The sequence below is a fragment of the Pipistrellus hanaki genome (genome assembly GCF_964339955.1).
Source record: "Pipistrellus hanaki genome assembly, chromosome: 14".
Taxonomy (NCBI): Eukaryota; Metazoa; Chordata; class Mammalia; order Chiroptera; family Vespertilionidae; genus Pipistrellus; species Pipistrellus hanaki.
In genome coordinates, this window is record NC_140516.1 from 54,295,286 (window position 1) to 54,308,407 (window position 13,122).

At 40.8% G+C, this 13,122-nt stretch overlaps 1 protein-coding gene across 3 annotated transcripts in view; it reads right to left on the reverse strand.

Moving 5' to 3' along the window:
- Positions 1-380: 380 nt before the first annotated feature.
- Positions 381-13,122, reverse strand: part of SEC23IP (SEC23 interacting protein) — a 35,474-nt gene continuing 22,732 nt past the window's right edge. For 2 of the 3 annotated variants that reach the window (XM_084904828.1, XM_084904827.1), the window contains exons 13-19: positions 12,766-12,963; positions 9,611-9,766; positions 8,587-8,689; positions 7,184-7,369; positions 6,350-6,512; positions 5,777-5,878; positions 381-889 (exon numbers count right to left, since the gene is read on the reverse strand). In XM_084904828.1, coding sequence (XP_084760954.1) covers positions 5,797-5,878; positions 6,350-6,512; positions 7,184-7,369; positions 8,587-8,689; positions 9,611-9,766; positions 12,766-12,963 — 888 coding nt within the window. In that variant the 3' untranslated portion in view covers positions 381-889; positions 5,777-5,796. The remainder of the gene's footprint in view (positions 890-5,776; positions 5,879-6,349; positions 6,513-7,183; positions 7,370-8,586; positions 8,690-9,610; positions 9,767-12,765; positions 12,964-13,122) is intronic. The other variant, XM_084904826.1, reaches the window with a different exon arrangement.

The following is a 13,122-nucleotide window of genomic DNA, read 5'->3' on the forward strand; positions in this document are numbered from 1 at the left end:
TTCATAGCAGGTGACCTTCATGTCATAGAGGGTATGGAGAATAAAAGGAAGTTTATTCCTTTCTAGAATTGTTCTGAGGCTTAAGAACAATTCTAGAAAGGAATAAATAAAAAGAATCCAGCAAAATTGATCTCTGCTTGAATGAACCTGTATGCAAGAATTGTTAATATTTTAAATTAATTACTTCATAGTATTAGTACAGTTTTTGGAGCTTAAGTTCTTGCCTAAATTTTACAATCAAGTAGAAGAAGAAATAAAACAATGAATAATGAACAAATTAAGTGTGAAATGAAAGGGTCTTACTTTTTCAAATTAGGTGATATTAAAATCCTAGGACTATATTGTTTGAGTTTTGTTCATTCAGTGAAGAGAGACTAATGGGGAACTTAAAAAATTTCAAAATTTATTTGGAATCATTGCCAACACTATGGCATACTAATAACCTGCACTGTCAGACAGTAAAAACCAAAAGGTTATAATAAAACACCATATTTCAATGAATCTAATACACCATTATTTTACACACCATGCAAATAAAAGACGCCCAGGATACGAAGCTAAAAGGAGACAGAGACTTGCACAAACAGCAAGTGCGCCAAATGGCTACAGCCTCGGGGAAGGGTCTGCACACCTCCTCCTTGACAATGGGAAGGGAGTGAGGGCATACCTCGATGGCTGAACTAGTGCACACACCCTGTCCTGCCTGCAAATTTTGTGTCTGAATTCACAATACCAGCTTAGTCCAAGGAACTCTCAGAGAAATTAGCTTAAGAAGATGCAGGGTGGTAGTGCCCCCAATGAATGGCCAGAACATGCAAACATGTCCAGAAGAACTCAACTTCCCGCCAGGCAACAGCTGTTTTTAAGATGCATTCCAAATTTAAAGTTGCTGAAATGTGAAAAATATAATAATTTGAAGTCAGTGAAATATGGTAAATAGACAAATAAATCAATAAAAGAGACACAGAAAGCCTAGAAAACAAATGTTGGCCACATTAAAAAAAAAAATACACACACACATATATTTAAATAAGAATCTTAAAAGATTGGCCTACATATTTTAAAACCATGCTCTCCACCCCCAAAATACCCAAAGCATAGCAAAAATAAATTACAAATGTGCACTGGGGGAAAAAAATATTTGCAATGGCAAAGGGTTATTACTGTTAAATATCACAATCATTAATCAAAAAGAAATAAAAATACCCTACCCCGCACCTCCAGAACAATAAGTAAAGGTCAAGAATTGACAAAAGAATAAATACAAGCAGCCAAATAAATACACCAAAAAAGCTCAATTTCACTAGTAATAAAAATGTAAGGTAAAGTAATGTAATGACATAACACTTTCTAACTATCAAATTGGCAAAAATTTTAAAAACAATTCTACCCAGTTTTGGCAAGGATGCAGGAAAATCAGCACATGCATTGGTGGTAGATATGAAAATTTAGGCAACCTCTCTGAAATGTAATTTAGCAATAATCATAGATCTAAAACCTTTTAAAATGTGCAACATACTTAGATCTAACAATGCTGTTTCTTATGGAATTTATTCCAAGCAAACAGTCAGAAATGTACAAACAGGATGTACAACTACATGTCAGAATCCTATCTAATAAAAGAGTAATATGCAAATTGACTGTGACTTCAACACACAAGGTGGCTGCCCCTATGTGGTCAAAGATGGCTGCCTCCATGTGGACACAAGATGGCCACCACAAGATGGCCAGCATTGGAAGGCAGTTGGGAGGGACAAGGCCTGCAGGGTATGGCAGTTGAGGAGGGGATCAGGACAGTAGTGGAGGGCAGTTAGGGGTGACCAGGCCTGTAGGGGAGGGCAGTTAGGGGCAATAAGTCATCCGTAGCTTCTCCTTCCCTCATACTCCACCATGAATTTGTCAGTAAGTCCTAAACAACTCACCTCCAAAACAGATGGGAGTTCAATCTTCTTTGACCATCCCCACTACCCCTAGTTAAATCTCCCTTCCTTTGCTCAATAGCCAAACCTTCAACCAGTACTCACAGCATCTCTCTAAAGTAGGGGTGTCGAACGCAATCAGAGAAGGGGCCAAAATCTAAAATCCAGCCTAAATCGCGGGCCGAATGGTTTACTGAACAGTCATAAACTGACAATGTCATAAACTGACAGCGGAGTGCAGTGATGACATCGCGGTGCGGGCCACATTGCAAGGCCTGGCGGGCTGGATTTGGCCCGAGGGCCTTGTGTTTGACACATGTGCTCTAAAGGATAAACCAAATCATGTCCCTCAATGTCTCATTGGAGTCAAACACAAGTCCTTACAGGTCCCTCATAGTTAGGCCCACAACTTCTCTGACTCACCTGCCTGCACTCTCCCCTTCACTCAGCACCCTCTGGCTAGCCTGGCCTGCTTTCTGTCCTTCAAACCTGACCTATCTGTTCCCATCTCATGACCTTTGCAGCTGCCTTTCTTTCTGCTTAAATTGTCTTCCCTTATCTTCATGTGTCCAACTTCTTGTCATCATTCAATTTTCAACTCAAATGTCATTGGGTCAGCAAAGTCTGCCCTACAAGTAACCACGGTTACTCTCCACATCTTCCTATTTTATCTTTTCCACAGAAGCTGTCAATTTCTGAAATGCACTTTTGGATTAGAATATAGTACTATTGTCAACCTCCTTCCAGTGGAAGATACTCCTCCCAGTGGAGTGACTCCTCACTTAACCTTCATGGATAGGTTCTTGGAAGTGTGTCAAAGCAACATATAGCAAAACCTCTTCTTATCAGAAGCTCATAAATATAAAGTTCCTAAAGCATCTCATCAATGTTGTAATGAAAGACCTGCTGTAATTTCTTTAAGATGAAAATGCTGTCTTTTTTACCACTTATCCCCAGCATGAAAACTGATGCCTGACACACAGTAGGTACTAAAATATTTGTTGACCAGTTGGAAGACTATTTCATAATTTAAAATCTGGACTGTGATAACCTTGACATTACAGTTATTTTATCATTATACTATCAGAAATGTTAAGAACTGCCGAAACTGGTTTGGCTCAGTGGTAGAGCGTCAGTCTGCGGACTGAAAGGTCCCAGGTTCGATTCCGGTCAAGGGCATGTATTGTACCTTGGTTGCGGGCACATCCCTGGTAGAGGGTGTGCAGGAGGCAGCTGGTCGATGTTTCTCTCTCATCGACGTTTCTAGTTCTCTATCTCTCTCCCTTCCTCTCTGTAAAATATCAATAAAATATATATATTTTTTTTAAATGGTAAGAACTGATATAACTATCAAGAATCTGATTATAGAATGACTTTTTAGATCTCTTTCCTACTCTATTGACTATGACTCCTTAATACTAGTATATATTAGAAAATGATTTAAATGTCTACTAACAGGAAACTGGCTAAATAGATGAAATATAGCCATCCAATGGACTACTATGTATTAAAGAGAACAAAATTTCATGTACAAAGCTAACGTGGAAAGCTGTGCTAGCAATATGGCTAATGGAAAAGATCAAGGTACAGATCTATATAGACTAGAGGCCTGGTGTACAAAATTCATGCAAGAGGGTGTGTATCCCTCAGCTCAGCCTGCACCCTCTCCAATCTGAGATCCCTCTCATAATCCAGGACTGCTGGCTCCCAACTGTTTGCCTGTCTGCCTTCCCGATTGCCCCTAACCACTTCTGCCTACTAGCCTCATCACCCCCTAACCATTCCCCTGCCAACCTGATTGATGCCTAACTGATCCCCTGCCAACCCGATTGCCCCTAATTGCCCTCCCCTGCCAGCCTGGTCACGCCTAACTGCCCTCCCCTGCCAGCCTGGTCCCCCACAACTACCCCTCTGCAGGCCTGGTCAGCCCCAACTGCCCTCCCCTGCTGATCCAGTCACCCCTAACTGCCCTTCCTTGCCAGCCTCATTGCCCCTAACTGCTCTCCCCTGCAGGCCTGGTGCCCCCCAACTGCCCACCCCTACAGGCCCGTTCGCCCCAAACTTCCCTCCTCTGCCTGCCTGTTCACCCCTAACTGCCCTCCCCTGCAGGCCTGATTGCTCCCACCTGCCCTCCCTTGCAGGCCTGGTCCCCTCCCCAACTGCCCTACCCTGCTGGCCATCTTGTGTGTTGGAGTGACAGTCAATTTGCATATGACTCTTTTATTAGATAGGATAGAGGCCTGGTGCATGGGTGGGAGCCAGCTGGTTTTGCCCTGAAGGGTGTCCCAGATCAGGGTGGGGGTTCCCTTGGAGTATGGAGCGGCCTGGGTGAGGGGCCTGGAGTGGTTTGCAAGCTAGCCACACATCCCCAGCAACCCAAGCATAGGCCAGGGCGGCTGGAAGCAGGTATCTGGGAATTATTTATTTTCTATAATTGAAACTTTGTAGCCTTGAGCAGAGGCCAGGGCTGGCCAGGGTGGGTGGGAAGCTTGGCTTCCTCCATTGCTAAGGGCAACCCAAGCCTCCTGCTCGCTCCAGCTCCATGGCAGCCACCATCTTAGTTGGGTTCGCTCAGCCAGAAGATGGGCTCATGGCTGGTGAGCGCAGCTGCCACAGGCTGGGATAAGAACACGCGGTGCCCGGTGCGATTCGGGCTCCTTCCTAGCCGCCTTGGCACACTGCGCCATCCCGCAATGGATCCTGGACTGCGAGAGGGATTCCACAGGGATCAGGCCTAGGCCAGCAGGTGGATATCCCCCAAGGGGTTCCAGATTGCAAGAGGGCACAGGCCAGGCTGAGGGATAGCCACCCCTCCCCCCAGTGCACGAATTTCATGCACCAGGCCTCTAGTATTCAATGAGGGTCCTGTTGACTGGCTATGCACAGGAATATTTCTAAGTAAATTCTATTAAAAGTGTCTCTCTCCAAAATAAGGCAGAAGTTGAACTTATCATTTATTATTAGAAAACCAAAAATTGGCAGAAACTACTTTTGACTTTAGTAATTCAGAGCTCAGCTGTTTGTATTTTCCTCTTTAAAGGCTTTAAAACTTCTAACTTGTAAAAAATACACCACCTATTTTTTAAAGTGATGCATTATCTAGTAAGGAAAAAGAGGTATGTGTCAGGCGTCTCAGGACAGTCAGGAATACAGTATTGTTGACTTGTAGGTTGGCTCACCATTTTGAATCCCTTTCTCTAGTCCTATCCTCTATAAGACTGGAAATGCTTCACACATTATATGTACAATCTTCCGTGCAGCTTGGCATTGTGGGGAGACATGGGATATGTGACACAGGTTCCGTCAGTACATATGATTAAATCTTGGACATGATTTTGCTTTCCTAATTAAAAGGGAAAGATACAACCAATACCACCCTTTCACCATCAGTCATGCCTTGAATATAGATGTGATGTTCGCAACTACAGCAGCCATCTTCTAACATGCCAACATGCAGGCAAAAATATGCAAACAATCTGGGCATCTGTTGGCATCACTCAATAAACGAACCTTCCCTGTTACATAATAAAAGTAAACCTCCATTTGTCTGAGTAAACCTCTTAGTTCTGTTACCTACAACCAAAGAAATTCGTAGCTGATGTTCCTGAGAATCTATTTTTAAAAGACACTTAAAGAACTCAAATTCTATGCAGAATTAGAAGACTTTTGTAAGTCAGAAGTATAAACTGTACAATAATTCCCTTCCTTTGCAGTCTCTATTCTGAACTTTTAAATAAAAATAAAAAACACTCAAAGAAAACAGAAAAATGGGAAAATTGTTGGTCAACATCAATGCCATAAAAAACATTTCAGAATGAAACATTCAGAAATTATACACACAATAAAGATAAACTCACAGAGTGAAGCTGAAGTCCTATCAATGCTGGGGCTGTTCTGGACTAATGTTCATTGTTCGATAAATTTCCTTAAGTAATAACAGGGCAGTATCTTCAGATTCCCTATAAAAAAAAAAGTCCACATGTTCTTAAGAGACAATTAGAAGTAATCTCTATGCATAAAGGTGGGAAATGCAGCTTTTATTCTATCAACTCTCCTGAAGAAGGACAAATGAAAAACAAGTAGTGCAATCTCACAGCTGTCCTTAAAAACTGGATGGACACCACTCAGCTGCAAACCATCCCACTGCAGCTCTCCCTGCTGAGCGAGTACAGAAAGGGACGCTCTTCTAAGTCCTTCCTACCACGCCCCTCCTGTGAAAGGAATCCCTGCAGACACAGTCCGTGCTACCACCAAAGGCCTCTAGTCAAAGGCAGAAGACCTACTGCCACCTTGTGGGTAACTGAACTAAAGGGAGGAAACATTAACTTCAAATGAATGTTCCTTAACGAATGATAAATCAGTAAGTCTCACTAGTACTACAACTGTTTCCTAAAGGCCACCTGAATGTTAGCAAAGAAGAAAATACTTACCAATAGCACAAGTGACTCTGAAGAGCGAAAAGATATTCATTAAAACTCTCTATTGGCTTTTCTTGAAGAACGTAGTCAATTCGACGGCCTCCGTTTAGCATTCCAACCTTTCCTAAGTAGTCCTCTTCCTTGGAAAAATCTGGGCTTTCAACAACCTTTTCTGCTAGAATTTAAACCATTTCAATATCAAAGTCAATCACTTTATCATTATTCTTTGACTTTAGCTGACTTTCTGGGCTCAGTGTGAATATTGCTTGACACACGTAGCAACCTGGGGAGCTACCGGGCTCACTTCCCATTCCTCCAAAGAGCCCGGGGAAGCGGGGCTGGTTACCAGAGAGAGGAGAAAGAGCCCACGAGCTGACAGAACTTTTGAAGAAAAGGGGTGAGAGAGCATTGCAGAAAGAAAGGAAATAGAATTAGAATCTGAAAAATTCAAAAACATCACGGCACAATGACCTGACATTGCGGTCAAGTCCATAACAACACAGGTAAACAACAGCATCAGGAAAGGTCGTTTCTCCAAGTGTGTCTTTCAAGTGCCTGAACATAAACTTGGTTCTCAACTCTGACCTTCCACTCTGGCCTTTGGAATCTCAATGAAACTTAACATTGCAGAGTAAAAAGTTCAGCAACTATCAGGTAAAAACCTCGTTAGAAAGGATGACATGCATTTTCAAGTATATAGTTTAGTACAAAATATTCTTTTATAGGAGAAGTCTTTACATCTTAACAAAGACGACTAGAATAAAAAGCATCATTAATGATTTATGGGTTACATTTGGGAAAACAACATTTTGAACAACTGGAAAAGGCCTTAAATATAAAATTTACCTTCAACTACTTGCTTTTCTTCTTCTTCTTTGATTTGATTGGCTACCTTCTCCAATTCTTCTTGCAGCTGAGTTGAAGAGGTATGAGCACGGGCAAACTCATTTAAAGTTTGCCAGGCACTTTTCAGAGAGCTAATAAAACCCTGCTTCAAATCCGATCCCATGCGAGAGAGACTGTCTTTCAACTCTAAAGAGATGAAGATAACACATCAGGTTATTAGTCAGTGGGTAAAATTCTGCACCACAAAAATTAAAAATAAAGTTAACATTATTCACAGGCAGGGTGAAAGCACCTAGTCATCTCTTAAATGTCATATAGATGGAGTATCTAATCCAAAAACCTCCGACGTGTTAAAATGTTTTGAGGAGCCAAAACCGGTTTGGCTCAGTGGATAGAGCGTCTGCCTGTGGACTGAGAGGTCCCGGGTTCGATTCTGGTCAAGGGCATGTACCTTGGTTGCGGGCATATCCCCAGTAGGGGGTGTGCAGGAGGCAGATGCTCGATGCTTCTCTCTCATCGATGTTTCTGACTCTCTATCCCTCTCTCTTCCTCTCTGTAAAAATCAATAAAATATATTTTTTTAAAAATTTCTCATTTTAACTCTAAAAGAGTTAAATTTATTTTAAAAGCATGATGAAAGAAAAGAAAAAGAAAGAAACTGTCAAATAAGAGGTCATGATCACTTTTTCTTCTTTTAAGCCTGTGGGTAAGTAATATACACCATTAACAGACATAAGAGACACTTAAACCCCACTTAGGAGAATCAATGGATGTTTTCAACATGAAAAGTCAGTCTTGTTAGTAAGGAAAAAAACACCCACTTGAGACCATCAAACTTCTTTCTTTCTTTTTCTTTTTTTTTTTTAAAATATATTTTATTGATTTTTTTACAGAGAGGAAGAGAGAGGGATAGAGAGTCAGAAACATCTGTGAGAGAGAAGCATCGATCAGCTGCCTCTTGCACACCTCCTACCGGGGTACATGCCCTTGACCAGAATTGAATCCGGGACCTTTCAGTCCACAGGCTGATGCCCTATCCACTGAGTCAAACCTGTTTCGGCCAAACTTATTTCTTGATGATTTGGTCGTTAGTTCAAATGCTACTCTGCTTCTCAATTTCAAAGATTATAATCAAATTCTATCAACGTGTAGGCATCATATCACTTTATTACCACCTTCCCTGATTCCTACGTGTCTCAGCAGTTAGAATGTCATCAAGGGATAAAGTCATCAAGGAGAAGAAACTCATCATAACTTTCCTTATAGCACTATCAAATATTTAGTAAACAAGTTATCAACATAGTAGGCACTGAACATTAATTCTGTAAGAAAGGACTTAGTGTCAATATTTTAATATTTAGGGGAAAGAAACAAGTTTTACCAGTATAATATGTACTTTTTACCTAAATGAAGTCTTTTTCTGCCTTTGTGATGTGGAATGAGAACTGCTTTTAGGTCCAAATCAGGAACAATCATAGGTTCCAGTCTATATGCCACTGGATCAAGCTGTAAATAGAAAAATGGAAATTTATTTAAAAAATCTATTTTATTTTGAGTTATATACCTTAGCTGGGTTAAAAAAAAAAAAAAAAAAAAACAGTCGAAACCGGTTTGGTTCAGTGGTAGAGCGTCGGTCTGCGGACTGAAAGGTCCCAGGTTCGATTCCAGTCAGGGGCATGTACATTGGTTGAGGGCACATCCCCAGCAGGGGGTGTGCAGGAGGCAGCTGGTCAATGTTTCTCTCTCATCGACATTTCTAGCTCTCTCTCTTCCTTCCTCTCTGTAAAAAATCAATAAAATATATGGAAAAAAAACAAAAAACAAACAAACACATACACACAAATACACACAAAACTGGCAAACCAGACTTATTTATTTTTTTCACACCTATTCAAATACTGGTAATTGTAAGAAAAAATCCAAGTTTTTAGGTAAAATTACTTTGCCACAAAGCAATATAATTATCTAAACTGATAAAAGGGTGATATGCTAATTAGACCGCATAGACTGGATGTCTTCTGGACAAAGCCACAGTGGTGGGGGCCAAGGCAGATAGGTTGGTTAAGGGTGATTAGGCCAGCAGGGGAGCAGTTAGGGGCGATCAGGCAGGTAGGCAGGTGAGCAGTTAGGAGCCAGCAATTCAGATTGCTAGAGCGATCCTGGATTATAGAGGGTGCAGGCTGGGCTGAGGGAACCCCCACCCTCTATGAACAAATTTGGTGCAAGCCTCTAGTTTCCTTGAAGAAAGGCTTCTTGGTTGAAAAGTTTATTGGAGAGTATTGGACTGTATCTATAAGAACATAGTACTTGAGTTGTACAAAATTCAAATCAGTTCTTAATTCCTAAGAAATAAGACTCTGAGAATCTATTAGGATAAAGAGTACAACTTCTTCAGCTTCAAAATAGAAGTTAATTCAATTCACTCACTGGATGATAAATATTGAAGAATCCTTTACAGGTAGGAAGCCTGAAGTTCTCATCTATCCGATCCACTCCTCGAATAGTCAGAAACATACCAACTGGAGATCCCAAGGCAAAGAAAATCTCTGGTTCAAAGTCTAATGAGCTATAAACAACAGAAACCTAGAAAGAAAAAAAGAGCAATAAAAAAATGGTGAAATCATAAGGTGAAATATATTAAGTGAAAACTGCATGTAATATAGAACATCGTGGCTGAGCCTTGGCTACTATAAACGTTAAAAAAAACTTAATTAGCCTATAGTTAGGCAAAGTCATCTAACACAAAGCTATTTTGTAATAAACTGTTGACTATCTCATGCAAGTTATGTGAAAACACAAAACCTACAATACAATACACATTGAACTGTGGGCCCTCGTGGTGGCCTGGCTACCTGGCAGCCGTGTTCCCCACCACCACCCAGCATCGCAGGACAGTGTGCTACCACATACACTAGCCTGAGAACAGACCAAAATTCTAAATCCAAAGTTCAGTTCCTACTAAATGTATTATATATCACTTCTGAACCAGCATAAAGTTGAAAAATCATACGTGGAAACATCATCAGTTGGAGACGGTGTGTACTAATGAGGGTGATGGGGAGAGAGGCAATCCTCTGTGTTGTTTAACTAAGCTAGAGAAAAGAAAATATTTTCCTTTTCGAAAGAAACCATAAGGAAGAGAATACACATGTACAGGTTTGAAAAAAATCTGTAAGGAATGGGCCCACGCTGTGGGAATGCCAACAGCCACAGCCGTTCAAGCTGCGAGTAGCAACAACCACCAACGTTTTCTTTTATGCATCCTTTGGCCCAGCTAACCTTCTAGTCACTTAACTGAAAGAAAGAATAAAGAATGCGCACAGAAAGTTTGGTTTAAAACTGTTCATCACTGGATCACTTACAAGATTAAAACACTGGGAAGATCCTTTATGTTCAATTTTATGGGCTGTCCTCCCAAAAAAGACCTTATTTGGCAATAGTCTTAAACTGATAATTAAGCTAAAGTAAGGTCTTTGGGTAGGCCCTGATCCAATATAACTGGTGTTACTATAAAAGGGTAAATTTGGACGCAGACAGAAATGCACAAAGGAAAGATGATGTGAAGACAGGAGAATGGCTTGTGAAAAGTGATGCATCTATGAGCCAAGGAACATGTGACCAATCAACAGAAACTCAAACGAGGCAAGGAAGAGCTCCTTTCCATGGCCCTGCCGACACCTCCACCTTGGACTTCCAGCCTCCAGAAACATGAGAGTAAATCTATGTTGTTTTAAGCCACTCAGTCTGTGGTACTTTCCTAAGGCAGCTATAGGAAACGGAAACATCCAATGAATAAATGTCAGAATAAAGGACCATTTTTCAAAACAGTGAAATACAATGGTCATTAAAAATAAAGCTTTATAACAAAGTTTACTGACACAGAATTTATTCCTAATATACACAGTTGACCTCTGAACAGCTCCAATGTGAACTGTTGTGAAAGGGTCAACGGTATATTGTTTGAAAACAGCAGTATAAGGTTTTAGTAAAGCATTACATGTAGTACTTTACCATATTTGTTAAAGTATATGCACAAATAAAAGTCCAAAAGGTCTTCTTCAAGCAGCTAATGGCAGTTAGTTCGGGTTAAGGAAATTCCAAAGTTACATTTTAATCTTCATTTGTTTAATCAGTATTTCTTGGCTTTCCGATCACGAATGATGCATGCTGTTGCTGTGGTTGGACTGCTCAGGAACTTTTTGAGTAACAAATCCAACCTGCCCACCTCAGCCCACCCACCATGGAGATGGCATGTGACTTGGGCTGGGGCAATCAACCTGTGCCCCCTTCTCCAGGCAACAAGAATTGGTACCCAATGGACTTGTGATTTAAACTACATCAAATAAAATCCCTTCTTGAAATTTTCCTAACAGGACATACTATCAGGGCAGATTCCTTTTCCTGGTGACCATAAATAAAGCTGTAGGGAGATGAGGTCAAAGCTACTGAGAACCGTGATTCCAGTTTTGTGAAGAAGGCCAAGTCCCAGGGAGAGGCAGACAGTGTGTGCCTGTGTGTCCTGGTGGAGTGGAGCTCACGGCTCCACACATCTCCCACCCATGATCCTTCCCTCACAGGGAGGGGAGAGAATATCTGCCTTTATTTGCTAGTCTGCTCAAATTTGCTCATGTTTTAAAAAAGAGAGACATTTTTAAAAGTCAATCTTTATGAATGAATTTGGCTTGAAAGCTTGGACAAGCTCTAGCAAACATCCAGTTTCATTTTCTGCCATCTTGATATCAGTCATGACCTTACTTATGATAATGGAACCTTATTTATAACTTAAATATGCTGAAAGTAACATCCAAAAGAAATTTCAGACTTCAAAGCCAGTGATACAAGAATATCAAAGTATATTATTAAATGTTCCATTTTCTATTACTTGATCGATTTTTAAAGGAATGTTTCCCCAAGGAATGAATGTTATTCCACAATGAATACTAAAAACACATAATTTAAGTGAATACAGCAAGTTTCTCTCACAGAAACTGAAATATATTCTGAGCAGAACTTTCTAAGTACTGCCAATTCTGTTATTGGTTATGATAGAAAAATGCTATAAAAATTGATAGAAAGCTGAAATAAAGAGAATTTCAAAAGTTATATGATGTATTCAGTACACACTCAATCCCTTATTTTGAACATTATAAAGGAAGAATACAATTTTTATTAGAATCCGTTTTCTCTACCCCTCCCATAACTGAGGAGTAAACGGTTAAATAATAGACAGATATGTGATGATGATGATAAAGATACGTGACTTCAGCTGAAACCGGTTTGACTCAGTGGTAGAGCGTCGGTCCCACAGGTCCCAATGCACAGAGGTCCCAAAGTACAAGAGGGCCCTCTGCAAAATTGGTTCGATTCCAGTCAGGGGCATGTACATTGGTTGCGGGCACATCCCCAGTGGGGGGTGTGCAGGAGGCGGCTCGTCAATGTTTCTCTCTCATTGACGTTTCTAGCTCTCTATCTCTCTCCCTTCCTCTCTGCAAAATATCGATAAAATATATTTAAGAAAAAAAAAAAAAAAGATACGTGACTTCAACGTAACAGATGCAGCCCTCATCACTGTGTGGACTTACCTGCCCAGTGCCAACGTCAAAAGACTCATAATCCACATGCACAGAAGACACACAAGCACCGACTGGAAGTCTCCTCTTAGACTCGCTGGATTCTGAGGGGAGAGAAGCCATTTCTTTGGCTTTCTGAGCACTTCCTTCTTGTCCTTTTGTCAAAGCCGCCATCGCTGCCTTCTTCTCTGAGGCTGCTTTTTTCTGTTCCTGTAAAACACCAAGATTTCATTACATAACCTTGAGCAAAGGTTCAGTTATGAGCTCTCACCTCGACACATGCTACCACAATATTAGGCAGTGATTAGTAATTTCTGAGGCACAATGACATTGTGTGTCAATAGAGCAATGTGCCTTTCAGAGACACAT